General features: G+C 32.5%; 5 protein-coding genes across 6 annotated transcripts; 3 read left to right on the top strand and 2 right to left on the bottom strand.

Annotated features, from left to right (window-relative positions):
- Positions 1-6: 6 nt before the first annotated feature.
- LOC111383754 lies at positions 7-3,357 on the top strand. The gene is made up of 3 exons (XM_023007896.1): positions 7-397; positions 1,623-1,747; positions 2,801-3,357. The coding sequence occupies exons 1-3, from the start codon at positions 7-9 to the stop codon at positions 3,002-3,004; spliced, it is 720 nt and encodes a 239-aa protein (XP_022863664.1). The 3' UTR covers positions 3,005-3,357.
- Positions 3,358-5,071: 1,714 nt separating this feature from the next.
- LOC111383755 (metacaspase-9) lies at positions 5,072-6,526 on the top strand. The gene is made up of 2 exons (XM_023007897.1): positions 5,072-5,514; positions 5,865-6,526. Exons 1-2 carry the CDS (start codon positions 5,172-5,174, stop codon positions 6,476-6,478), a joined length of 957 nt encoding a protein of 318 aa, XP_022863665.1. The 5' UTR covers positions 5,072-5,171; the 3' UTR covers positions 6,479-6,526.
- An 8,824-nt stretch (positions 6,527-15,350) lies between these two features.
- On the top strand, positions 15,351-17,015 carry LOC111383756. The gene is made up of 3 exons (XM_023007898.1): positions 15,351-15,827; positions 15,961-16,108; positions 16,607-17,015. Exons 1-3 carry the CDS (start codon positions 15,372-15,374, stop codon positions 16,819-16,821), a joined length of 819 nt encoding a protein of 272 aa, XP_022863666.1. The 5' UTR covers positions 15,351-15,371; the 3' UTR covers positions 16,822-17,015.
- A 2,874-nt stretch (positions 17,016-19,889) lies between these two features.
- LOC111383753 (probable arabinosyltransferase ARAD1) lies at positions 19,890-23,915 on the bottom strand. Of its 2 annotated transcripts, XM_023007895.1 has the most exons (3): positions 23,722-23,912; positions 22,351-23,089; positions 19,890-20,945 (listed from the first exon to the last, which is right to left on the bottom strand). In XM_023007895.1, the coding sequence occupies exons 2-3, from the start codon at positions 22,951-22,953 to the stop codon at positions 20,391-20,393; spliced, it is 1,158 nt and encodes a 385-aa protein (XP_022863663.1). In that variant the 5' UTR covers positions 22,954-23,089; positions 23,722-23,912; the 3' UTR covers positions 19,890-20,390. The 2 variants fall into 2 exon arrangements, with proteins under 2 accessions (XP_022863663.1, XP_022863662.1); XM_023007894.1 differs by having other exon boundaries at positions 22,351-23,915.
- Positions 23,916-24,638: 723 nt separating this feature from the next.
- LOC111383762 (NADH--cytochrome b5 reductase 1-like) lies at positions 24,639-26,820 on the bottom strand. The gene is made up of 5 exons (XM_023007908.1): positions 26,346-26,820; positions 26,090-26,179; positions 25,684-25,749; positions 25,029-25,115; positions 24,639-24,906 (listed from the first exon to the last, which is right to left on the bottom strand). Exons 1-5 carry the CDS (start codon positions 26,382-26,384, stop codon positions 24,814-24,816), a joined length of 375 nt encoding a protein of 124 aa, XP_022863676.1. The 5' UTR covers positions 26,385-26,820; the 3' UTR covers positions 24,639-24,813.
- Positions 26,821-27,022: the final 202 nt, after the last annotated feature.

Raw genomic sequence — 27,022 nt, 5'->3', positions numbered from 1 at the left:
GAAAAAATGGCGAATCCGAGGAGAGTTTCATATTCGAATTCCAATCAACTCCCAATTTCAGACCCCATTAATCCGTTCCAGTCGCAAACCCCACAAACTGCAGCATCCCTGTTAAATTCACTGAAATTATTCCTCAAAAAACCGCACGCAGTTCCATTTCTACTCTCTTTTTTCCTTTTTCTTACATGGGTTGCCCTTAGATTCCAACACTATTCTTCCGATTCTTCATTTCGCCAACCGTCGTATGATAGCAATAGGGTGGCTTCACATGGCGGTTATGATAAATATTCTGATGCTAATACAGTGAAACTCCCTTTGTCTTCTTCAATTGTAATGAAGGATAAGCGTGGATGGTTGATTAATCCTGTTTCACTTGCCTTGGATGCTGCCATTTCAGGTTTTTTTTTTTTTTGGTCTATTTTTATTTTTCTGTCAAGAAAGTTATAATTTATAAATACCCACCCAACGTTATTTGTTCGTAAAATTATTCAAGAAGGGGAGAAAAAAGCTGGAAAGCTTATTATTTGAGCTTGGTGCAACTTTTAGTGAGTAGTGCACAACACTGTGATGCTGCACTAGTTTTTTGGTGGAGAAAGGTTGTGAATTTATTTATTTCTGCCCCCATGTATTTTCAATTATTTTGTAAGTTGACACGGCCGACCGAGTTTGCGATTTCTCTCTCCTGCCAATAAATGTAAACCTGTTCATGCTTAGGTACAAGTATTTGTTTTTGGTAATTCTATAATTGATAATGATGGAGAAAAGAAAGGAAAATGACTGTAAAAGGATTAATGTGAGAGAAAGGTGTGTTGAGAAGGCATAAGGTTTAGGAATCCGAGACTCTATTTTCTCGTTGTAAGGTACAACAATAGGTACTTGGCACATGATATATGAGGGGCTTAACAGTTAAATAATTTTCTTTGCTGAATTGCCGTGATAAAAGATTTGTACTTTTGTTATACATTTTGGCAAATGAGTATTTTTTTTTTTTAATGAGCGGTTGAATGAGGAAAATGAAAGGAGAATTTAATGCGGATGAATCAGTAAGCACTTTAACATCCATTTTTTATCCTGTAACTCTTATTGATCTTGAATCATATGTTGTGGTTTTAAATGTGAACTATAAATCTGATTTCTTGGGTATTGTATGGATAAATAACTAGGAAACTCTACTCCTTTTGCCGGGATATATGGAGAAAGAAACAGAAAGATTGTGCCTGCACGCATTTTACGTAATGATAAGGTGATATATAGTCAGTGAGTTTTTAAAACAATTATATTTACATGCGATAGAAATTAAAAATATATAACTGGCTATAGATTCAAGAATATGGTGTACTGAAAGTCTGAAACTAAGCTGTCTTTCGAATCTAATTTAGCCCCTCCAATACTAGCATACGACATAAGAACCTCTCACAGGGATCACGGGATATTAGTTCATTGGATCTGTTGCTGCACAAGCACTAGAAGGGGACGTAAGGAGGATTATGGGCATTTGCCACCCTTTTAAATGATATATGTGATTTTTATTTAATTATTATATTTTGCAACTAAAGTTTTCTATGTTCTTAAGCATCTCTGTTTTGGAGTGATTTTCACCAAAGTGATTTGTCACATTACAGGAGGAGCAAGCTTCTGTGCTTCAGTTCATTTGGGGGAGATCCGTCCTGGAGGCATGAGGGGAAATCATAGGCACCACAACTGCAATGAGACATTTGTTATTTGGGGAGCAAAGACATTGTTCAGGGTATGTATTTCCTTTAATTACAGAGGTAGAATTGGACTATCCTGACTATCTATTGAAATCCTTGGCCATATTTGGTTTACTAATACTATAAAATGTATAAACTTAAAAAGAATTGTTACCTTCGAGCTACTTCAAAAATTTTCTGGATTAAAACTTATTTTAACTCAAATAACGGAACAGTGTCTTTCTACAATTCTTCCAAAGTTTGAGGAAGGAGAAAGCAAAGGAAACTTTGTTGCTTGATAGCACCTGCTATTTTGATATTAGAGTTCAATGGGTTATTGAACATTATAGGGATTATGGAACAAAAATCAATATGAATACTGTTTTATTCTTGGCCCCCGTTTGGTCGCCATTTTTTTGGGAAAAATATTGTTTTAAATAGTGAATTTTTTGAGAATGTGTGGTTCAAAGTAGGAAAAAGTTTTGGATTTACATGTAGAATATTTTATTTTGTGCATGTGTGGTTGAAAATGAGTATGTAGAAAAAAAGTTTTGAAAGTGGCTTATTATTTTCGTGCATTGTAGTTCATATGTTTTATTAGATTAAGATCTATGCCACTCAATATTTTCTAACTAATTTACCTTTCCGTGAGGGTTGACTTGATATATCTCTTGTAATCTGAGTTGAAAATCATCGTGAAATTCTGATGAAGCAGAATAGTAGCAGGAGGTGTTTATCAGCTCTTTTGGCATTGAGTTGAGGAATGACATGAGTTTGAAGATTGGTTTGGGTGTAAGTTTTAGATTTTGCTCAACAAAAGCTCGGATACGCTTTGCTTGAATAATAAACAAATCAATCCTGAGGCACCTTTAAGCTCTACTTTTTTTTTATCACCATCGACCAGAGTTATGATAAGAAACCAACATTGTGTTCCATTGTTGAAGAAATAATAAAGCATGCATCCATTATGTGTAGTTTATACCCTTTCAGTTCTAATTTTAGATGTAATCTAAATTTAAACAAAACGGGAGACTTTGGAAGTATTTTAATGCAAAATATCCTGTTCACGATTTATATTCATCTCTACAATCATGATTCATGGTTGGCAGCTGGAAAATAAAGCAGTTGCGAAAGGATATGCAGAGGTAACCATTGGTGCTGATGAAGTTGCCGTTGCAGCCAGTTCCAGTGGAACGGCTCATGCTTTAGTAAATGCAGATGCTGTACGGAGCACATTTTTCTTGGGATGCCAGGACAGTATCATAAATTACAGTAACTCAACTTCCGATTTTAGAGTATGGAAAGATTTATAACTTAATTTTGGTGTCCTCTAGCACTAGTTTTACCGTTTCGGTTATGGAGGGTCGCTTTGTATGCAGTTGTTTCTTTGGCTAGCAATTTAGAATACTCGGGAATTGTGGATAAGGTGAAGCCATGTACAGAATGCTTTTATGGCTCTAGTTTATCTGTCAATATACATCTGTTTAGGTTGCTGATTTCGTTGTGAAATTATTAGTATAGCTTTGTTATGGCTATGAAACTATAGTAATGGTCTTAAGGATCCGATCTTTTAGATGAGATGTTTCAACACGATGAGCTGAACTAGATGGATGAAATGAGAAGTGATTTTTACGATTATGCTCAACAGCCTACTTGAGCAATTTCATATTCAAATCTCACTGTCTTCCACTTATTAGTAAATTTACTCGTCCGTGAACATTTGTGAATGGATAATTCTTTGAAACAAGTTGTTTGTTTTGGGAGTAAGGAAAGATTATTTTAAAAAGTAAAAAGAAGTTACTTTTTTAATTGAACAAAAGAAAATAATTAGTTGCCGGAACATGTTGAGCTAAAGCTAAATAAAGTAAAAGCTTAAGCAAACATGTATTGCAAAAGTAAGCAACTTAAAAAATAATTTTTACGTTTCAAAATGCATTTGATTAATTTCAAAAGTTACTTCTCAAAGTTCTTTTATCCTTTTTTAGGATTAGTTAAACATACTTTCAGCTCTGTTGTGATAAATGAATTTGCTCCGTAGGGATTATACGTGTAGAAAACAAATTCAACTATTTGAATAAAGAAACTTGTCTTTATAACAAAATAAGTCCTTGTTTGAGTCATATTATTGGGATGAAAATACATTTTTAAATAGTATATTGATAGAAAATGTGTAGTTAAAGAATTAAAAAGATTTGGATTTGCGTGTAATATTATTTTATTAAAGAATGTTTGGTTGAAATGATGTGAAATCACTATTGAAGAATGTATTTTTTTTTTTCAAATAATGTGGCTCAAACAAGGCCTAAGTTCATTTATGGTTTGGATAAAAATTAGGCTTTTAATAAATTTTGATAAAAGTTGTTGATCCCATAAAATGCGTTCTTACACCTAAGTTCGAAAAAATTGAGTTTTAAGAAAAATAAGGGTCAAATAGGGCTACAGCTTTGAAACCCAAGAATTCGACGTCTATGACTTAGTATGTGAGAACAAGAATTCTAGTCGTGCTGGACAAATTAAGTCCCTAGGGTCCTTATTTTCTAAAATTTATTTTTTCTCAAATTCATTTTTAACCACGCATTTCATGAAATCTATAATTTTAATCAACTTTTTAATTATTTATTTCATCAAATTTTATCAAAATCTACTAAATATATGATTTTAGGCTAAATCAGAAACAGGCTAAATTAACCAGTGCTTAATGGACTGTGGTTTGCAATTGCCTTGTATTTCTACAGACACTCGTACCTTTAAAGGAATACCTATTACTTGAACGCCTCTCAATTTCTTCGCTCAAAGCAACAACTACTACTGCATTAATTGCATAATTTGGTAACAGTAACACCATGGGATTGAACTATTATTAAGAATAAAGAAAAGACTAAAATTTATTGTCAAGAAATATGAAGAACTTTAATGAAATTTGAAGTTGAGAATTAGAATTAGAATTAGAATTATTACATATTCATAATTGTTTGGTTTTTCTTAGAGTTTTAATTCTGACTCCTTGATCTTCTGTGGGTATTGCTGGTACTTTTCACGTATAATAGTTGGATAGTCGACAATATTGAACATGATTATGAAAGAAAATTACATTATAACTTATCCGTTGGACTTTATAGTACAATCCAATATAGTATGTCAAGATTATAATCAAGAATTCACGATTTTCTTTAATGGGAACACTGCTATCTTTCTTTTATTAGAGCCACATTTTTTGTTCTTTAAGTTCTGATAAACATCCTGTTTATTAAGATAGACAAGTGCAATATCTTGAAAGCAAAGACATGTTTCAACAGCTAAGAAAATACATAACTTGAAGCAAATCTATTCTCCCAAATTTATTGTAGAAAGAATGACAAATGAAACATCATATTATAGAACCCTATTGATTATATATACAAGTATACACATATATATCACTCAAAATCCAATCACAGACCACTTGTTCGTCAAGAAGGAAAATCTAATCCCTACTGGTTAATGGAGAAAGGAAAGAAATTAGCAGTTCTAGTGGGATGCAATTATCCAAACACCCCAAATGAGTTGCATGGATGCCATAACGATGTTCGAGCGAGTCTAGATGTGCTTGTAAGACGGTTCGGATTTGACCTGGCCAACGTTCAACTTTTGACAGATGAAGATGGAAGTTCAGTGATGCCTACTGGTGCCAACATCATGAAGGCATTGGATCAAATGGTGGATAAAGCCGAGCCCGGTGATATCCTATTCTTCCAATATTCGGGCCATGGAACATTGATAAATTCGAGCAATTCTTTCAAAAAAGAGGAAGCCATTGTTCCTTGTGATTTCAATCTTATAACTAGTAAGTTCTGCATTTCTTTATGATCGAGAAACTGAGAGTTGTTGAGCCCGAATTTGATGCCACCTCTAGCAACCATAAAAAGTTAAGAACATGCATAGTGGGGGGAGATATTATTTTACGCCTAACTATTTTCCACAAAATGAATGTGTATGGTGGAAGTTTTTGTCTATCGTTGACCTTTATCATGAAATCAGTGGAAGGTCAACGTAAAACAATCTTTTAACATTCTTCTTTTTAATAATCTCTAGTGCTTTACAATCTACTTACCGAACAAGTACTAAAGAAAATCGACACAAGGTTTCTACTTATTTCTCTCGAAGGCTAACTTTTTTAAGAATTCAATTTTGTAGGTGAGGACTTTAGGCATCTAGTAAATCGCCTGCCGAAAGGGACAAGTTTCATAATCCTATCTGATTCTTGTCACAGCGGGGGTTTGATTGACAAAGAAAAAGAGCAAATCGGGCCTTCAAGAAGCTCGAATACTGAAGCCGATATTCCCACCATGCAAAAGCCTAAGTTCATACCATTTCAATCAATAATCCAACATCTATCATCCTTAACAAACATAAACACACCAGACATTGGCACACACTTGCTGGAGATTTTTGGACCGGTTGCTAGCCTTATGTTTCGACTGCCTCGACCCAACCCTGACCTCGAGCCTGACTTCAGCACCAAGCCAGTAAAGCCAGATGAAGGAATTTTACTTAGTGGGTGCCAAACAGATGAAACTTCTGCAGATGTGCAAATAATGGAGAATGGAGGAAAAGCTTGTGGGGCATTTAGTAATGCAGTACAAATGGTTTTGAAGGAGAATTCAGAGCCTTTGAGTAATAAACAGCTTGTGACCATGGCTAGGAAGATTTTAAAAATGCAGGGTTTTAAACAGCATCCTTGTCTATACTGCAGTGATTATAATGCTGATGCAATATTCTTGTGCCAAGCTGAGAATGGATCTACGTGAAATGTTGAACTGGACAAGATTGAACATGGAAACTGACAAGTTATATGATCTGTTTTTCTTCTTTAGTTCTATCGAATTTTATGTATTTCAATGCACCGAATATGTCCTATGTAAATTGATGTTCGTAATTTTTCTTATTTAAAAAAATAAATTATTTATATGAAAGTGTATTCTAATGGAACAACTGCTGTTTTCTTCTCCTCTGATGCGCGATTTGAGAGTTTCTGTACTATAATTTGTCTTATAAAATTTCTATCTGTTGACTTTGAAAGCAACTTGTTTTGATGAAAATCTCTTTTTCCTAATAAACCAGTTTTGAATGAACCAATGTATTATGTTAATATGGTAGGGTACTTTGTAGACAAAACTAGCAAAACTAAACTTGGGACACCCTCACAAGCTATGTATTAAAAATAAAAATTAGCCAAACTTCCATTCACGCGGTGCTAAAAAACCAATGCAGCTGCCTTCAAATTTACAGAAAATAAAATTGAATTTGTTGGTATTGACTTGAGCAATCACTGAAGTGATGTTGGTTTTTAAGTTACGAAGACTGTTCAGATGATAATATATAGCCTGTCTTCTAAAAGCATGTAAATTTTATCTAAAAGTAAATAATTACAGAAAATTATTCACTAAAAGAAGTCTCAATGATCATAAAAATCCAAGACACGCATAACCACATCAGTCTCAAAACTCCAAGTTGAAACTATAAAATTGCATATAGGAAACAGATTCACAGGGAAAGACAGCCAAGGGAGTTTAAAGATGGATGGGTAGGCAACAGGAAGATGAAATCCAAATATCATACAAGGGCTTAGCTGGTTCTGCACCGTTGATGCCTCGGCTCTGGCAGGGGTTCTCTGTGCAATATCAGCTCTACCTTCTGCAAGTTTTTACAATGATGAATGTAATGCAAATGGAGTATTTAAGAAATACACGAAAATGGACGAAGGCAAGTTGTGTTGTTCGTGTTTGTAAGCCTCTAGTGGTCGAATAGAAAATGACAACCCAACAAGGTAGAGCAGGCAATTCTTTAATCTCAACAATGTAGTTAAAATACTAAAATCTTAGTCAATAGTTATGTTGGGGAATATATCGATTATGTTTATATTATCTTCACAAAAGCATATAATTTATTTGCGTGAAATCGAAACGTAATTTCGACTTACCGAAATGGAGTTTGAGAAACGAACCAATGATTATCAAATCTGACCATTTCCATTCTTGAATTAAAATATGTGACTTTTCATATCGAACCTTGCATAAACCATATAAATAAAATTAATCATTTTCTGAATGAAGTATGAAGAAATGAAATCAGAAATAAGAAAAAAAATTAGATGCAAGTGATGCTATTGGCCGATGCGAGTATAACTCTTTCCTTAAGATGAATTTGTTCCGCATCGGTGCTAAAGATTTTTCGACAATCATCTCCAAAGATATAACGATCACATCAAGTCATAGGAGCACTCCAAATGGCTTCGACCAAAGAACTCGAACAGAATTCCCTCTCTACCATAACTATGATTTTGATGCAAAAGATAATCATTTCTACAAATATGGATTGGAATGAAATTTTTGAATAAATAGATCCAAACATATGAGGTCAATATATAGATGTTGAAAATATTTTTCTCAAAAAGCACAACCTATAGAAGAGATAACCATTGGAATTAGTCTCTATATTTAAAGAGACAGGTCTCTTGGAAAATGATTATGCTAAAAGTCATAATCTTTCATATAGAAAGACACATTTTCAGCCAAATAATTTCTAGAATATTCCATAATATTCTACGCATTTTTTCAATAATTCACGTATTTAAGTGATTTAAATTTTGGCTTAATTTTTCATTCACCAAATAATACAAAATTTTCAACAAAATTCCAACAATCCCTCACATGAGTGAAAATCAATGCAAAAATCTATGTAGACACTAGTAGAAAGAGCGAAAAAACACTGCATTAGGGATGGTAACTTCTGACCTTGAACCTCCCTTAGTGAAATACTATCGGACTTACTCGGCTAATTGGTGAACGTTCACATCTTGAACCATTCAACCTTTAGTGTAAGTCAAGATAACGATACTCACACAATGTCTTCCTCAAACCATTCATGGTTCTCATGACTTGGTTCATTTTGATCCTGAACCCTTCTTGGTTCTGCGAGTGTTTAGAGAATTTAAGCATTGAATAATTCTCATTGAAACGGTCTCACTTCCCACTCACATAGGTGACCTCCTATTAAGAGTATTCTGTCCTGTTCCACTTGATTTAATCAAGATATAGGAATCATTAAAAGATTATTTTAACCTTTTGCAACTCTGCAGAAAGCACTTTAATGTCATAGGAATGAGTTAGGAAATTATTTTCCTTGGTGTTTCATGGAATCCTCATAACTTAATTGTCTTTTTGAACCAAAATCTTAGGATCTCTAGTCAATAAGGTGGGGTTACCATTATAAGGACTCTAACGTAGTAGGCTTCAATCTCATTCCTTTCGATATGCAATATACTTTATCTCTCGATAAATCTCTTAAATGTACCACGAGTTTACACTACTGAGATTATCTGCTTAATGGTATTATGTCTATGACTTATACGTCTAGACCTACCATTACATTTGACTTAGTATCTTATCAAATATTGCTAGCCAATGATCGATTCATTTGATAGATACAAATTGTCGCAACCAAGAAATCCTCTCATGAAGCTATATGCCTCATTAACTTTATCTAAAACTTTATCAATTTCCAAATACGGTTGGAGGATTTTTATCAAACACTACACTAATCAATCACTTTTAATAGTGGATTTCATAATCATGGGTATTCAATATCTTCGTTGAAACATTACCATGTATTTGAACTTTATGAATATTTTTCATATATTTCAATTGTTCTTGCATGTCTAAATAAACGTCATAATCGACTTTACAACCCATTTAATCCACTTTTTGCTCAATATATATTATCATTATAATTAGTATAAATGTTTTCTATCTTTCCACCTTCATATATATCGTTCTTGATTATAAGATAGAAGCAAACGTAACCGTTAAATTAAGTTATCCTCACAATTCCTCAATTAGGAATACATATACAATTTAGTAATGTTGCATCCACAAATTTTGAACTTTTCATTTCAAGTTCACAAGCATTAAATTTAGCTCCCCACATTCTTGGGTTATACTTGAACTTAGAATTCAACAACTCTTTTATAGTTCTATTCATTTATCTCTTAGATAATATCTGTATCAAGTGTTTCGTGAAAATCTAAGTACTTTCAAAATAGTGATCGTTGACTCACTATTTATTTCAATTAAAGTTGTATATAACGTACTTCAATCCAATTATTTTAATTGGATCATCCAAATTAAATCAAGGTCATTATATAGACCAGCAATACTTTCCAAGCATAAACCAATTTTAATTGGTCTCATGATTAAAGTCTATTTCAATAGTGAAGAGGGCTAAGTATCTTGATTCACGAGAATTGCAACTTCTCTTATCACATTGTGACATTTCACATGATAGTTTCATTTCATGTCAAATAATAAAGTACATATTCAACTTATTCACCATATTCAAATTTAAATGAACGAATCAACCATAAGTTGAAAAGTTGTGTTATCAAGAGACACAATCTTACAAAAGGACACACCTCTTAAAATAATCTCTATGAAGAGACGTACCCATTGGAAAATAATTATCAAAAGTCATGATTTTTCATATGAAAGAATGCACCTTTTCATCTAAATTGATCTTAGAATATTTTATAATATTCTACATAATTTTTCACCAATTCCAAGTAATCAAATTATGACAAATTACATTTTGTCATATTCTTATGCAAATATAATTTTGCACAACTCATCTCATTTAATTTTATTGAAGTCAGAAATTTAACTAAATCATCACATTCAAACTTTTCCAGATTTAAAGGAAGTTCAGCACAATTGTCAACTTCAGGCACAGTTTGTGCTCTGGAAAGTATTTTCATGTCTTAATATTTTAGCAACAATTTCCACTAAAACAAATCACAATTTGTCATACTTGATACAAATATAATTGGCATAAAAGTCATCTCGCTTAATTCCATAGGATTAAATGAGGCTATCAATATTAATCAAAGTTAGTATAATTTTAACAAGATATGAAAATTTAACAACTAATTTACCATGTCATGTTTCATATTCCAATAAAAGAATAGTCATGAAAGTTCATATACTTTCACAATTAGTTGGCATCTATTCCAATAACATTGGAGTTGTACCAATGACCAACATATATAGATCCTATTTAAATAAATATACACGTCTTATTATTTGATAGGATAATCAAGTTGATGATAGATTACGAAATTGGATTTGAAAATGCATTTAGAAAATAAAGAGTCGTCATTTAATAAATTGCCTTAAAGACCACATGTACTTTTTCAAAATAAACAGACTTCATGGTCCTTGACTAATTTATGAAAAGACACGTATTGACAGTCATATATATTGATTAACAATTGCAACCATATGCAATATATAATACTTCACTTTTATCATATACTAAACAAATGGATGACATTGACACTTAAGACACAATTCATATAATAACATAATAGTTTCTTATGTATGCATTAGTTCTTAAAAGTTGCACAGAACCCCGTCGAGCATAAAATGTAAATCGGTGTCGAGTTTATGCAATCAGATTTTATCATCAAATCCATTTAATACTTTGTTCATGCAAACAAAATAATGAAAAATATAAATGTATGAAAATAAAATTCATCTTAATATTGTTGGGGAATATATCGATTATGTGTATATTATATTCACAAAAGCATACTGTTTATTTGCGTGAAATCAAAACGTAATTTCGACTGACCGAAATGGAGTTTGAGAAACTAACCAATGATTATTGAATTTGACCATTTTCATTCTTGAATTAAAACACGTGATTCTTCATATCGAACATTGCATAAACCATAATAATAAATTTAATCATTTTTTGAAATCAAGTATGAAAAAATGAAATTAGAAATAAGAAAAAAATTAGATACAAGTGATGCTATTGGTTGAGGCAAATATAACTCTTTCCTTAAAATGTATTTGTCCTGCATCGATGCTAATGGTTTTCCGATGATCATGTCCCAAGATACAACGACGACGTCAAACCATAAGAGTACTCCAAATGACTTCGACCAACGAACTCGAACGAAATTCTCTGTCTACCATAACCATGATTTTGATGTAAAAGATAATTACTTCTACAAAGTATTTTATGTATAGCAAAGTGGAAAATATGGAATGGAATGAAATGAAATTTTTGAATAAATAAATCCAAACATATGAGGTCAATATATAGATGTTGAAAAGATTTGTCTCAAAAGACACAACCTTTGGAAGAGACACAACCATTATAATTAGTCTCTATATTTAAAGAGACACGTCTCTTAAAAAATGATAATGTCAAAAGTCATAATCTTTCATATAGAAAGACATCTTTTCAGCCAAATAATTTGTAGAACATTCTATAATATTCTACGCATTTTTTCAATAATTCATGTATTTAAGTGATTTAACTTTTGACTTAATTTTTCATTCACCAAATAATACAAAATTTCCAGCAAAATTCCAACAAGTTATAAATATCTAGATAGAAATAGTATGCATATAGTGAGCACCTAGTTTTCCTTTTTACTGCTATAAAAAAATTAAATTCACTGATAGTTCTAACACATTACGTGCTTATCAGAATATCAAAGAATATCTAATCTTATCTATACCAATCTAATCTAAAATCAAAGGCAGTAAATTTAGTTCAATCTTGAATAACATGCAGCCTTGAAATAAAAGGGTGCCTCTTTGATATGGGAGACCATCAGGTGTCAAGCCGCGAATTTTTTGCTTTTCTTATATCTGTCTCTTGAGCATATTAAAAATATCACTCCATATTTTCACCATTCACCCCAATTCAAAATGCCAAAAGTCTTCATCATTTTGCTTCTAGCTGGTGTGCTTGATAGTGTTGGCAATGGGCCGAGTCGAGTCGGTTCGGTCCTTTAATCCACGAGCTCGGCTTGGGTGGCAAGTCGAGCTCGTGGCTCGCGAAAGACAAGCCAAGCTCGTGATTTCATGAGCCACGAGCTCGCGAGCCCAGTCCAGCCCAACCCACGAGCTCGTGGTTTTTTTAATTTTTTTTTGGTAAATTTGCACTTTTTTTAAAAAGCTCATGGGCTCGTAAAAAATGGCTCTTGTGCCCACGAGCCGCTCGTGGGTTCGGCTCAGGCTCAAGCTGTCATTTGACAAGCTCGAGTTGTCCATGAGCCGAGTTTTAACGAGTCGCGCAACTTATTTGATATCCCTAGAGCTTATGGAGTTGGCTGATGTTCGGTAAATTTCATCTTAATTTTGTAGAGATTAACTACAAATGTCTAGATGGATCAAATTTTGTTTGCTTTGCTCCAGGGGTTGATCAATAAGAAATACAACCTGATAAGTTTCTCATTATTAGAGGTAGGGGTGAATGCGATTCGATTTGAGCAGTTTGTGCTATATTTTCAACTCAAACAATTTTTTGCGGTTTGAAATTTTTTCAAACCAAACCAAACCATTTTATTTTTCGAACCAAACCATAATTTGCGATTTGGTTCAGTTTTAATCCGCGGTTTACCTTGCAACTTTATAGTAATGTATTTAACATAAGTTAAATATAAGTTTAAACGAGAACTAATAATATTAAATGTCAAATTACATTCATATTTATTATGAAACCTATGAATAAATTATTTTCAAAATTGGTTCCTAAAAGATATTAATAGAATAAATTCATCTTTATTCATTTTTATCTATCACCTTTTCTTGTTTGGCATTCATATTGTTATGCAGCGGTTGGTAAAGGTAGAATTACATTCTGTTATTATAGTTTAGTTAAAACTTTTTTTGTTTTGCTAGTGAGATGTTAAATAAGAATTGAATGAGATATATTTAGATTACATAGATTGATAGAGTTTCGACTTATTGGGAATTGACGAATTTCATCATTTAACTACCTTATGAAAGTAGAAGGTAATAGTACTAATTAAGGAACTTTAGCATTTTCACACAATTAATATGCTCCATCCTTCGTTCTTTTCAAATCACAAAAGAGTTCATTCATCTAGGCATTCAAACAATCATTTTTATCGAAACCACAACTCATAAGTGTATAATAAGTTCAAAAAAATAAATAAAAGAAAGAACAATCGAAAAATGGCTTGAAAAAAGAATATAAGACTTACCGAAAGGGAAGAGAGAAATAAACGATTCAGGTAGAGATTAGTAGATCAACAGGCAAAGGTAATTGTCGATTCGTTTAATAGTGGCAGACAATCGTCAAATGTTAGGAAAATGAGAGCTATGTTATAGTTTCCAAATAGAATTGTGATTTGAATTGTTGAAAAATATATGCTTTTTTTTTTTTTAATTTCATATGATTTTGGAATAATTTTAGTTTAGTTTAGATATCGGATGAGGACATGTATTGTGAACCTGTTAAATCATAGATCAATAATGATGAACATAATCTACTTTTTACAATTATTTCAATAGGTTGGTTGTAATTTGTATTGTTAAATTTGTATTTTTTCAAAGAAGTGAAACCTATTAAATTTTAAGTTAATAAAACGAACCAATATCTATCAAGGAGAAGAATAAGAAAATATCAAATTCCAGAATGTTTTGCTGGTTTCTCTCCCGCTAAATCCTGCAATAGATCCATGTACTGGGAGGTTGGACCACAGAAATTGCACTCTAAACCTCAGCATGTGCCCTGTTTGGATAATCGAACCTAACATAGAAGGAAAGGGGACGCTCTGGAAATAATCTTCTCATTATCGACTCTAGTGGAAGGCAGGAAAAATGCAAAAAACATCGCACGCAAATGGAAACTTGCTATAAGAACTGCAAGCTTTATTAAATATTTGGTAATTATTACACAACAAATTATTTTACACTTCATAAAGTTATAGGAATGTCTCTAATATTATCTTTTTATAACTTAATCCATTTTAAACACTTCTCAAATATGCAATACCTTTGAAAAGAATGATTATTCAATATGACCATTATAATTTTATAACATGACTCAACAAGTACTCGAAAATGCAAAATAATCAAGAAAGTAAACTAACATAATAATTTTGAATTTTTCTCCAAATGTGCATTGATTAACAAAAATCTAGAAGGAAAATCTTGTAAACTTTTGGTCAAAAGTGAATTTGCTTTCATCTCTTGCGTCTTAAATAGAGTGTGACATTATATTTATGAGGATTGAAGGATGTGATATTAGATAAATACATACTTTAGTAATTTTAAGGCTATCATATGGAGCACATAACTTGTTACATTTGAAGATACCATGCCACGATTCCTATTACAATTATCTGAGTAACGCGACATGCTTCATACTTTTACTGTGAACGATTCTTTTCTACCAATAACGAACTGTAGTCGTTGGAGAAATTTTATTTTAGCTATTATTAACACAACTTGGCCGCTTAATTTGTGTCAAACTCCCATGCAAGGTATTAATTGAAAATCAAGACCATAAATGTAAGAGTTCTGCTACACGTACAGAACAATTTTTTACAAATTCTTTACAGAATACACACAGTATGGAGTGAGTGGATTATTTTTTGGACTATTTTACTCACATGAAGCCCACTCCCCATGTGAGCATTTGAAAAATTTCTGTAGGAGGAAATTTTGTACACACAGAATTTTCCTAAATATAATTTCTCGAAAGCGTCATGAACCTCAATAATAATAATAATAATAAAAGTCATTATAGTTTAATTAAATATTGATTTAAAAAAAAAAATAGGGACCAGAAATCAAAATTGCAGGATATTTTCTCCAGGAAATGAAGCCTCCACCACAGGATCATGCAGAAAAGATAATTCTGCAGATTTCTTTGCCAACAAAAATAGGCACGGATTCAATGGCTATTCTCTTCAGTTTTCTTCCAAAATACCCGAATTATTTCCCATTAATTAGCAGCTTCTCAAAGACTTGTTCACCATTATTATTTCCCAATCCCAGAATTCATTTTTATTTCTCTTCAAATAAACTGTTAAATTTCACAGGCAAATCGTATCGGATCACTACTCGAGGCGGGTTTATCGATGAAGATGAAGATGAAGATGAAGACGATGAACGCTATAGCTTTCGAGAAGCTATTGCACTCTTTAACAGTAGGGAGTATTACAAATGCCATGACGTTCTTGAATCCCTCTGGAACAAATCCCAGGAGCCCATACGTACTCTTTCGCATGCTATTCTGCAATGTGCTGTGGGTTTCCATCACCTGTTCAATCAGGTATATTACTAAATTGTTTGAAATATATATATATACATACACACACACACACACACACACACACACATATAACATAAAAATATTCCCAAATATTTAACATTTATTTGCTGTGATTTTTGTTATTGTCCGACAGAATCATAAAGGAGCAATGATGGAATTAGGAGAGGGAGTGTGTAAATTAAGGAAAATGAACTTTGAAAATGGACCCTTCCATCAATTTGAGAAAGAAATTTCAGCAGTCTTGGAATTTATTTACCAGACTCAGTTAGAGCATGCAGCCTGTGAGTAATTTAATTCATCATGATTTTCATCCTTGTTATATTTATCTGAATATTATTTTATAGTATGTTTGGTACGTTATAATGAAATAAGCATGTGTAAGTTGAATCGAACTTCCATTTCTTATTTCAATCTTGCTACAGTGACAAATTCAATGACAGAGACATATGCGTCAATATATGATTCTACAGCTTGAAAAAAAAAAAAAAAAGTGCACTCACAACACCTAATCACTTTCTGCCTGTCTACCACACTACCCTGTCAACCCTATCCTTGTCATTAACCTTGTCAAAGGAGCATTATTCTTCTTATTTACAATGCCACTGTCTTACTTGTTTGGTTCAGCCTCATCACCAGTTCAATCCAAATTTGAACTTGGCTCAACCTTTGATCCTCATCTTTAAACCCTTTTCTGGATCGATGACAGATTATGTTTTTAAAACATTGGTTTTTACTCTAGTTTCATAGCAAATCTATTTCTTAATATTCCAATTCTACAGGCACAGAGGAACTTTGTCTTGCAATGGATCAATCTGAGAGATCATACCAACTTCTTGGGGGATTTGCAGCAGGACAGAACATCTATAGTCTGGACCAACATGAATACATTGTTTTCTGCCCTGAAAAGTATCATGGAAGAAGTGAACAACCTAGGATCAAAATCCCTGTTCTTACAGCTTCTGAAGAACACTTTATGGAGTTAGAATATAACTAGAAGTCAAACATTTGTTTATTTCCTTTTCCAAAGCGTCATTCCCACCACCTTACCAGCTATACAGAGCCATCATCCCATGTTGATTTTTCAAAGGTTTTTACTCTGCATTCAGAGACTTTCAGTCAATCTGCTTCATCCAATTTGATTCTAATAACATTGTTAAAAAATATTATTGTGTTCGGTTCTTTGCTGTTTGCCTTTTCCCTAAATTGAATATTAGACGAGGTTCTAAACATTAAAACATGCTACATCAATTAATTAAAGTCAAATGATATTTTTTATTAGATTAATTTCAAAAGTCAACTAAATATCATTGATTTTGATGTCGAATGTTCAAAAATCCCAAATGTTATGTCGTGGATGTAGAAGTAAGTTATACTTAATTATTTTAACAAGAAATATATGTAGCTGTTAGATGGACGATAAAATTTATATTCATTTAAATTTTCGCCCTTGCAACTTGTACCATGAAAAGAATGGTGTACTTGGCTCGAGCTTAATGAAAAGGAAACTCTGAAATAGATTATTCATTTATACTCTCTTTTCATATAAAATAAAAATGATCGGTGGATTCCAAACTTCCACGAAAAACCGACTGTAACAAATGTGAATATAATTCTACAATGTTTATTACATTCTTATGTGATAGTCATATTGGACATGATAAGTGTATTTTGTATACTTATCCAAGCTAGTAAATTGAAGTATTTGTTAGTGATTTGAATAAGTTATAACTTAATTATGTTTGTTAGATTGAACTTAGTGCAAATTGGTGGAATTGGAAGAAATGAACGAAAGGGGGGAAAATGAAAGAAATCCAAAGTTTGTGGACTAAAGTGTAAATATTCAATAGTTGATTCGGACCATAAAATGATTATTGAAGCAATAGATAGATTCGAGATCCAATACAATCATCCATAATTTGATAAGAATCAAGCTTTTATTACTTTGTTAGATTAATTTAGCAAAAATAAAATCAAAATCTCTCTTTTGTTTTATTTAATTCGTATTCCATACATAACTAGTAAATTTGAATTGAAATTATTCCCTGTGGGACGATACTCTTAATTCACTAAATCTACTACTTGTCAATAATCTCCTACGTTTGCGGGATTTTACCAAACAAGTTTTTCGAGCAGTTACCAGGAATAAAGTATTTAATTTGAGTTTAGTATTTTATATAAGATTCGATTTATTTATTTATTTTTGATAATTTTGGCTACCTTTCCTGATCTCTCTCGTGATTGGTATGCCTTCATATACTACTCAACAATATATGCAAGGTTCCGATGATGGCAAGTGAGTAAAATTTTTTGCAACAAGTAATCTTGACATGGATAATGAAGATATGCTTGTATAAGACATAATTTGAGAGCTTTGTATTGGAATGCATTATACTGGGCAACACTTGTATATTTGCACTAATCCTTTTATATCGAAACTTTTGCGGTTTAAACAATTTTAAGATGTCGAAAATAAGCAATCGACAAATCTCATGAATGCTAAATGCCTGAAGACGAATATGTATCTTCCCATCTAGACGATGACATCATTTTTAAGGGAATTGGTCCTTCTCTGTTGAACAAGGAGGCACTTTCAATATATTATAATGAAATATATTGGATGAAAGCAAAATACATATAAAAAAATTTTGTATTCTAGGATGAATTTAAAATGTGGGTATATAATCTACTTGAAAATGTTGAAAGGAAAGAATTACCATTGTCGATGAATTTAGATATGAACTGATCATTCAATTTGATGAAATATCTATTATTGAAGAAGAGCATAAAGAAAATGACAAACTCATTATAAAGGAACCTAAGTGAAGAAGTGTCAATTAATGATAATGAAATTAACACATTCTTTTGATGTCATCAATTGTTAAACAATGAAATTTGTGATTAAACTTGACGAAGAAGAAGTCTACATAGTTGATTTATAGATGGAATAGGCCAGTCATATCGCATTAAAGGAGGCAATGTCAAGATTTGAAGAATCAACGAAAAGTCAGTCAAAGTCAAAACCAAGCAAATCACCAAAAGTTTTCTTTAGAATTCCATAATACAGGATATCAAAGTCAAGTTAATGACTATAAATAAGGGTTTATTAGAAGACAACCCAATTTTCTTCTCTTTGATTTATTTTGCTTTTTATATATAGGATTAGTAATTTTTATTACTTGTAATAATATAAGGTATCTTCATCCCCATAATTTCTTTTAAGATGTGTTTGAGCTTATTATAAAGTGTTTCACGTTATCATTGATTTTCTAATTGTTTTGAAGTAACATTACACCTGAATACATTAGATAAGGGAAGATACATAGCAAGTTATCTAACACTTTCATGTCAGTTTATCCACCACCTACAGATTTATATCAGGGGAATATTTAGTTCCTTTCTTTGCCCTTAATTTTTTTTATATTACTTGTTATATTTTTAGACGTTGATGGCAATGTCTATTCTAAGTTTGGGAGGTTCAAAAATATCGAGATTTTAATTATTTTTATTGTTTTGTGTGCTTGTTCGAGTGCAAAAAAGATTAAAAATTCAAAAAAAATATTTTACTTTCAGCTTTTTTATTATTATTATTATTTATTTTATTTTATTATTATTTTATATTTTTGCTTTTGTATGCTTGTATGTTAGATAAATTTGTCTACTATAATGAATATATTTGGAACCATAAGTTAGGCTATAAATTGTGAAAAAGCTGCATGTTAGTGTGCTTGTTCGAGTGCAAAAAAGATTAAAAATTCAAAAAAAATATTTTACTTTCAGCTTTTTTATTATTATTATTATTTATTTTATTTTATTATTATTTTATATTTTTGCTTTTGTATGCTTGTATGTTAGATAAATTTGTCTACTATAATGAATATATTTGGAACCATAAGTTAGGCTCTAAATTGTGAAAAAGCTGCATGTTAAAATTGATTTATGTTTTGTGAAACTTGATGTTTTCGGGGCACAAGATTTATGTTTTGTATGATGAAGGAATAATTTGATTCAAAATTTGAATAGATTGAAAAAATAAAATAAAATAATGTAGTGGACCTTCGACACTAAATCAAACAACCATTAAATCATTAGGACTGTTTCCAACTGAAAAGAAAACAACTTTGATGGAATTCCCAGTTTTGACGAAGTAGATTCAGTCATTCATATACTAGAAATCTCAGTCATCCACGTACAATCTCTGGCCGTGGAGAAGTTGAAGTACCGGAAGAATATTGGTGATGTCAAGGTCATGGCATAGGATTTTCACACAATGTACAGCTTTTGAATGATTTGACAAGAAGCACTCGCAAGAGCAGAACTCAAAACTACAATAAACTTGTGGTTGAAACCGCCTAAAGTGAGCAATGAATGAACAAATCGATCGAATATTTCTAGGGCCATGATAAAATGCCTGAAATCGAGCTTTTCTTCTCTACATTTTTAGTTTCAATACACGTCTCTGGCTCGCATTATATCATCTGTGTCAAAATTTGCATTGAGCATAAGGTTCATCTACCATCTTTCAGACATGGCCAATATCTCCAAAATCTCGAGGCTAATGAGCTGTCACCAAAAATTTCGAGGCAGAGAACCTAAGAAAAGCACTTTTTCTGTAGAGATATTGGTTTGAGGAAATCGACTGGCTTTATGAAGCTTCATTTTTATAGCAGGAACCTTCCGGGTAACAGCCTGCCATATCATCTGAACAGCATCATCCCTCTTTGACGGATACTGATACTCGAAATAATTTTCAACTTCTTTTAGTCTTCTCCACATTCTGGTCCATTCCTTTTTGCCAATGTTCCTCATAAAGTTTATGAGAAATTTTTCTTTAAGGGCATCGGACGCACGGACAAATATGCAAAATTCAGAATAGTCGAGAACATCTTCGAAAGGAAGCTCGATTTCATCACTAATGATAACAGGCACACAGTGGCTAGATATAGCATCAAACATACGGTTTGATGAGGGAGTATCGCCTGCTATGTTAAGGCAGAATTTGGACGACCGCATACCCTGGGTAGCTTGCCTGATACCATCTTTTTGGATGCTTCCGAATGAGAAGTGTACGTCTTTTTCATCTTTTAGCATATAGAATAACTCTTGCCGAATCATTCCACCCTGAAAATGAAAAACAGAATGAGGATTAGACTGGGAAGCATCAAACGCAACCTAAAGAACACTGAGTCGTAGGGCAAGCGGGGAGAGACGCGATTAAAGTTGGCCATGTGAAGCCAAATCAAACCCTGTGTCTTATTACAGGAGTATATTGGGTATTCATACATGTATCAGGTGGTCGTAATATTCCTACTATATAAATGATTATTAAGACGTCATTTTTGAGTGCACGAAAGGTGTGACAAAAAAAAATTCTATTCTTATTCCCCATTTAAATTCTGGAGCAGCAAGTGGACATAGCTCTCATGTTGTTGTGAATCACTATAAATCCATATACTTTGCTCATTTTCTCATTGTCTTGTAATTTATTATTGCTCCTGTAAGTAGGGATAAGGGCTTAATCCATAACAGGAAATGCGAGAGCTTCATCATGTAGCTTCATGAAAACAAGGGATTCTACCATGAAAAATTGTCATCATCCATCCAACTAAGGTATCCAGTAAGTAGGAATGTAATTCACATGTTAGATATTTCACAATAGTGCACATTTTGGAAGAAATGTTGATCCATTTGGAATAGAATGTCAAGAAAAACTGACAGTTTTGAGTAAATGGAAAATTAGAGTGTTTTAATATCATAAAAACATTAAATGAAAGTAACAAAGAAAAGAAATTGCGCCTTTCCCCATAAGGACTCCCGAACCACAAAGTCGCATCTGATTGTGTATGTTTACCAATGAGAATTGAGTATCTTGTCATCTGCACTGACTCATCTATGCTCCTATTTTCTTCTTAACCCCCCAAACCACCACCCAATCCCAGTTTTATTTTCACATCCTTTCTCCACATCCATCTCCAACCCATATGTGAGCCAAAGTAGGAAGGAAGTGAATAGAACCCAAGATAAAGCCTCTTTGAAATTCTACATGATCAATTATGAAAGATGGCTCATGGATCAGAATGGCATACAATAAAAAAAAATGAAGAACAACATACATATATTCTGCTATACTTAATTGGAGATAACTACCACCTACAACCCATTCTAGAAATAAGCAATCAGGACTGTTCAAAATTTCCATGGTATAAGTCCCCAGTCGTCAATCTCCAAAGCACTTATGTCCCCCAAAACATATTTGTCCAAAAGTCAAGTGAGTTGAAATGTCACGCCAATGCCAAGAAAACTGAACAGAACAGGGAGCTTAGGTGCAATCTTCCCTAATTACTGAATCTAATCAATCTCAGTTTAGGTCACCATGCAAGAATTTAGTTTTAACGTGACACAAATTTAAGATATAAGCACGTAAGAACAATCAAATGTGCATCAGAAAATGAAAACCAAACCAATTAACAAAGTGAAGAAAACTAAAACAAAGAACTTACATATCTAAGAGATAAAGATGACTTACATCTTTTCTATATATGGCTCCCTGGAAATAGAGCAAAGTCGGACGACTATCAAAATCAGACAAGTCATCTACATAACTTTCAACAACATGCCTGTAGGGCGCGATCACGTCTTTCGCAACATTAGCTATGGTCAGAGGATACCTTCCAAAATCTGCAAGAATAAACATTGCAGGCCAGAGCTTTGTCCTTGCATCTAAAAGGCTATTAGGATGGTGCGCTAGAATTATATGATCTCTTCCTCTGGACCTCTTCCATTCATCCTGAGCTGTCAAAAATTTAACTAACTTCTCCTGTAACAAAACATCAGTACTCTTTTTCTGATTGGGCTTAAGCTTTGAGTACCGGTTAAAGCTTATAGATGAAAAGAAGGGAACAAAAACAACATCAGCTTCACTTGAATTCCTAACTCGTATTGCACTTTTTCCACTCAAATTTTCAGTAAATTCTGAGCTCAAAAGATCCAATGTAAGCCAATATTCTATACTATGCTGCAAATTTAATCCACCAGCATATTCAGGGACCGCAGAATGAATATCTGGCCAAATACTCTTACCCGTCCAACCTAATAGCTCAAAATGAAATTCTGGGGGCAAGTCATACATATAAACCTTGAGAACTTGCTTGTTAGAATCACAGTTAATCGAATTCTGATTTTGTGATTCTTCTTCTTCTTTGAGTGTTGAAACATTAGTTTCTGGCGTTTCATCAGAAATCTCAGTGTCAGCCTTTACAAGTAGCCTGGGATTTGGTAATATACTATCAAAGAGTGGCCGGCCAGTCGAGCTTAATACGAAAAACCAAGACAAAATGAAAAATACAGATGTAAAAAAGAAAAAACAAAACAGTGATTTATGGATGATGAGTCCCATTTTTGACACTCAAACAGCAAAAATCACTGAGGTGAGACAACTTTATTAAAAAATAAGTGATTAGAACCAAAAGTTCTTATATTTGTGGCTACCCCTTTTGATTATCAGGTAAAATATGAGGTTTAGATATAAGGAAAGAAAAGGAAGGAAAGCAGCAGTCATTGAGAAAATAACAAAATATGAACAGAAGTATTTGAACAAATCTCATTAAAATCATGTAATTTTATCTCAATTGCTACATTTTTCAGCTAAAATACTTTTGCTGCATATAAAAACAGAATCAATCTGAGCAACTCAACAAAATATGAAAAATAAAAAAGGGTTTCTGATTGATAAAATAAACAGCTAATATGATTACAAATGAAAAGAAAGAAAACCCAGATGGATTTTAATATAAGATTACCAACCCAATGTTATAATCAAGAAAAAAACAAGAAAACATTGTGAAAATATATACAGAATAACAGAGAGAAAGGAAATGAAAGGGAAAGGAGCAATTACACCAAAATACAGAGAAAGGGATTGTTCTGAATGTCAGATGGATTACTTTTTCCTCAGAAATTTTCTTTTTCCCTTGAAGAAAAATGATTTCTTCATTTTCTTCTTTAAGCAGAGTGAGAATAGGGAATATCTGAAGAAGCGGGCTACTCCGCCACTGTTGTGATAATTAAGGGGGAACTTTTGCTGAGTCAAGCAGTTCACCTTAGAGCGTGTTAGGATAAGCTTAAAACATTTACTTATGATAAAATAAGCGAGTAATAAGATAACTATTTGTTGTTGTTAATGAAAATACAATCGAAGCGGTAAAATCTAACTATTTCGAAAATTATAATAAATTAAGAATTAACCTTTTTTTCCACTTAGAAGCATAAAAGTTAAATTAAGTAAAAATTGTTTGGAATGCTTAGCCAAACATGGTCTAAGACGTGTATGCCAGTGCTATGATTTTGTTTCTTTCTAGTAGTTGGACACTTGGGACGTTCTTTGTCGTTTGAAAATTGTACCCATGACTGTATATTAAAAAAAAAAAAAAAGTTTAAATTAAAGTTTCGTGTTCTTTCAGTTAAGTTGTGCATAGCAATTCCTGAGTCAAGTCCAAGCATTTCTTTGTAACTCCAGATAGAGATCTTTTTTTTTTATTTTGCATCAATGGAAGATGAGTTGAACATGTTCATCTAAACAGATTCAAACAAATGAGCACACAACGTGAGAAATAGTTACAAAAAAGATATTAGGTATCTCATTTAAGAGCTCACTTCCCATGAATGCTTGGCACTTTGGTGTTATCTCTTTGCCACTCGAGACGAGAGCTTAAAAACCCGGCACTTTCACTTAAAATAAATATTTGTAAAAAATCAACAAATAACAAATTCGAACTCGCCTACCATTGTAATATATTTGTGGTAAATGAGATCTCATAAGCGGGTAAGCTCAGGGGAAATCTATTATTAAATAGTAAGAAGTTAAAACCTTTTTTCAAGAAAATTCCATTGCAATTTGCCTCACATTACATCATGCATATCAAAATACTACATATTTTTCCCTGAGAATGGAAGAAAATATTGTCTAAAAGGGTCGAGAACTCATGCGACACTAAAATTGGAATTGCATCTCGGGGGCATATCCAAGAGCTTCAAGATGAGCAGCCATGGCCTTGTTCATTGGAGGGGGGCCACATCTCAGTATCTGCAATACAAGAATAAACTTAGTGCTTCAGTTTCTTTTCAGATTTCAGCAAACTTCGTCTCTTTTCTTTCAAGTGAAAATCTGAACCTTAAAAGTGCAAGAAAAGATTGTTTGATTCGAACCTGAATATCAGCTGCTGGTGCAGGGCAGTGAGTTTGAATCATTTCCTTGGATACAAACCCAACTCCTTCATTCCATACTTCAGGAGGCTACAGAAAAATAAAAACTAGCAATAAATTCATACTTATGATGCAAACGTAATACGTACTGATACAAGTATATCTGTGTTCATCATCGCATCAAAATAACAGCCAAATGTTGCCTTTCATGTTGCCTCTTTTCTAGTGCAATAAAAGGCTTGATCAAGAACTCAAAAATTATTCAGGAATTATATATACACACACACACATACATAGAAGGCATTTCACGTGATTCATTGCATAAATTCGACAAATATAGTCATGAATATATGTTGTACTTTCCTGTCACTAAAATAATAAGTTAAAGATATATGAACCGTAAAACAACTTAGTTGTGTCTTTGAATAAAGAGTAAAAAATAGGAGTTTGCAAGGTAGAGGAGAACACATTGAAGCCACATAATATTTATATCAAAATTTCCAATTCTGAAGATGAAAAAATGGGTAAAATAATTGAAGCTAGCTAAATCAATTGATTTAGGTGAAGCTAATATAATGGCTACGAAATGCAAATGAAGTCCAAATAAAAGAAGGAAAAAAAATACAAAAAATTTTAAAAACGAATAAAGAGAACTGACCTGATTCAGTACATAGTAAATTTTGAAACAATCAGAGTAGTTAGTAGCAAGACTATCCAATTGTTCCTGCAATGAGACATAAACGAAACTACTCGGTAGCGGATACGAGCTAAAAATCTTTTAAGCTTTATAGGCCTTTTTACCACAATTTTAAGATTTAGAGGCAAATAGATCTATAGTACCAATGCTAATTAAATTAATTGTCTCCTTTTTTCTTATTGTTCCCATACAAATTTAGTTGCCAACAATACTATAGTTCACAATAATAATATTAGCTATCAGCTCTCCCAAAAAATTGGGCTTTTATGGATCAATCCAGTGTTAATTGGTTCTCTCTATAAACTGACAACTTGGCACACAAGTAGTATTCAAAAGGAATATACTGGAAAGAGAGTCCATGAATTACCTTTAAAAGAATGTCCTCGTAGGTCACATTAGCATAAATCAGATGCACCTTTGTTTTGTCATTTGGGTTTTCAAGAATAGCTCTGGTAACCTAAACGGATGTAAAAAAATAAAAAATAAAAACAATGAGATATGTATGTGGACCAAAATCCTCGATAAATAAGCAATTCATCATTATTTTTTTCTGGGTAATAGTAAAAAATCCATCAGCTTCGGCATATATCTCATGCAGGATACTAAAGATTCAGGAATATAACCTGGAACATTGGAGTAATGCCAGACCCTCCAGCAAGCATCCCAAAAGCCCTCACTTGGCCTGGTTGGTACTTAAAACGACCCTAGTACAGGAAGTTCCCAATTAAGTAAATAATTACTTCAACTGCACATCATCCAATATACCCAAACTAATGCAAATGAGAAAAGACCAAGCTACTTTAGCATGGAGAATCATTTTAGGCCTTCAAAAGTTAAGATTTACCAAAATAATTGATGAACCACCAAATTATATGTGGGGTTTTGTTGAATTTCTTTATAGATAATGTAGCATTCCAAGATCATGAGAAAAAATTGACTTTGGAAGAAATAATATAAAGCTTATTATAGCTTCGAAATTAGTGAATCAGGCCATCTTACTAATCAACAATATCCTTATATCCTATTTATATGTTAAAGCTGCTAAGTATATTGATCTATCAGATGTTCCAAAACTTTATTTGACTAAAAATACAGTAAAATTTTCACATAATTCACTTCTAAAACACGTTAAAACTCTGTTCTGTGAATGGTTATTATCTTCCAGAAAATATGAATATGTCTATTTGAATCCCTGCTTGCCGTATAATCAATTAATCATATAAATATAACTAGGAAAACATTGGAGATGAATTTGGGTTTCCTTATCGACCATTTCTTCAAAATATTGAAGAATTGTTAT

This window comes from Olea europaea, unplaced genomic scaffold (assembly GCF_002742605.1).
Source record: "Olea europaea var. sylvestris unplaced genomic scaffold, O_europaea_v1 scaffold2751, whole genome shotgun sequence".
Classification (NCBI taxonomy): Eukaryota; Viridiplantae; Streptophyta; class Magnoliopsida; order Lamiales; family Oleaceae; genus Olea; species Olea europaea.
The sequence above is the reverse complement of the archived record's forward strand: the minus strand, read 5'-3'. Positions and strand labels throughout refer to the sequence as shown.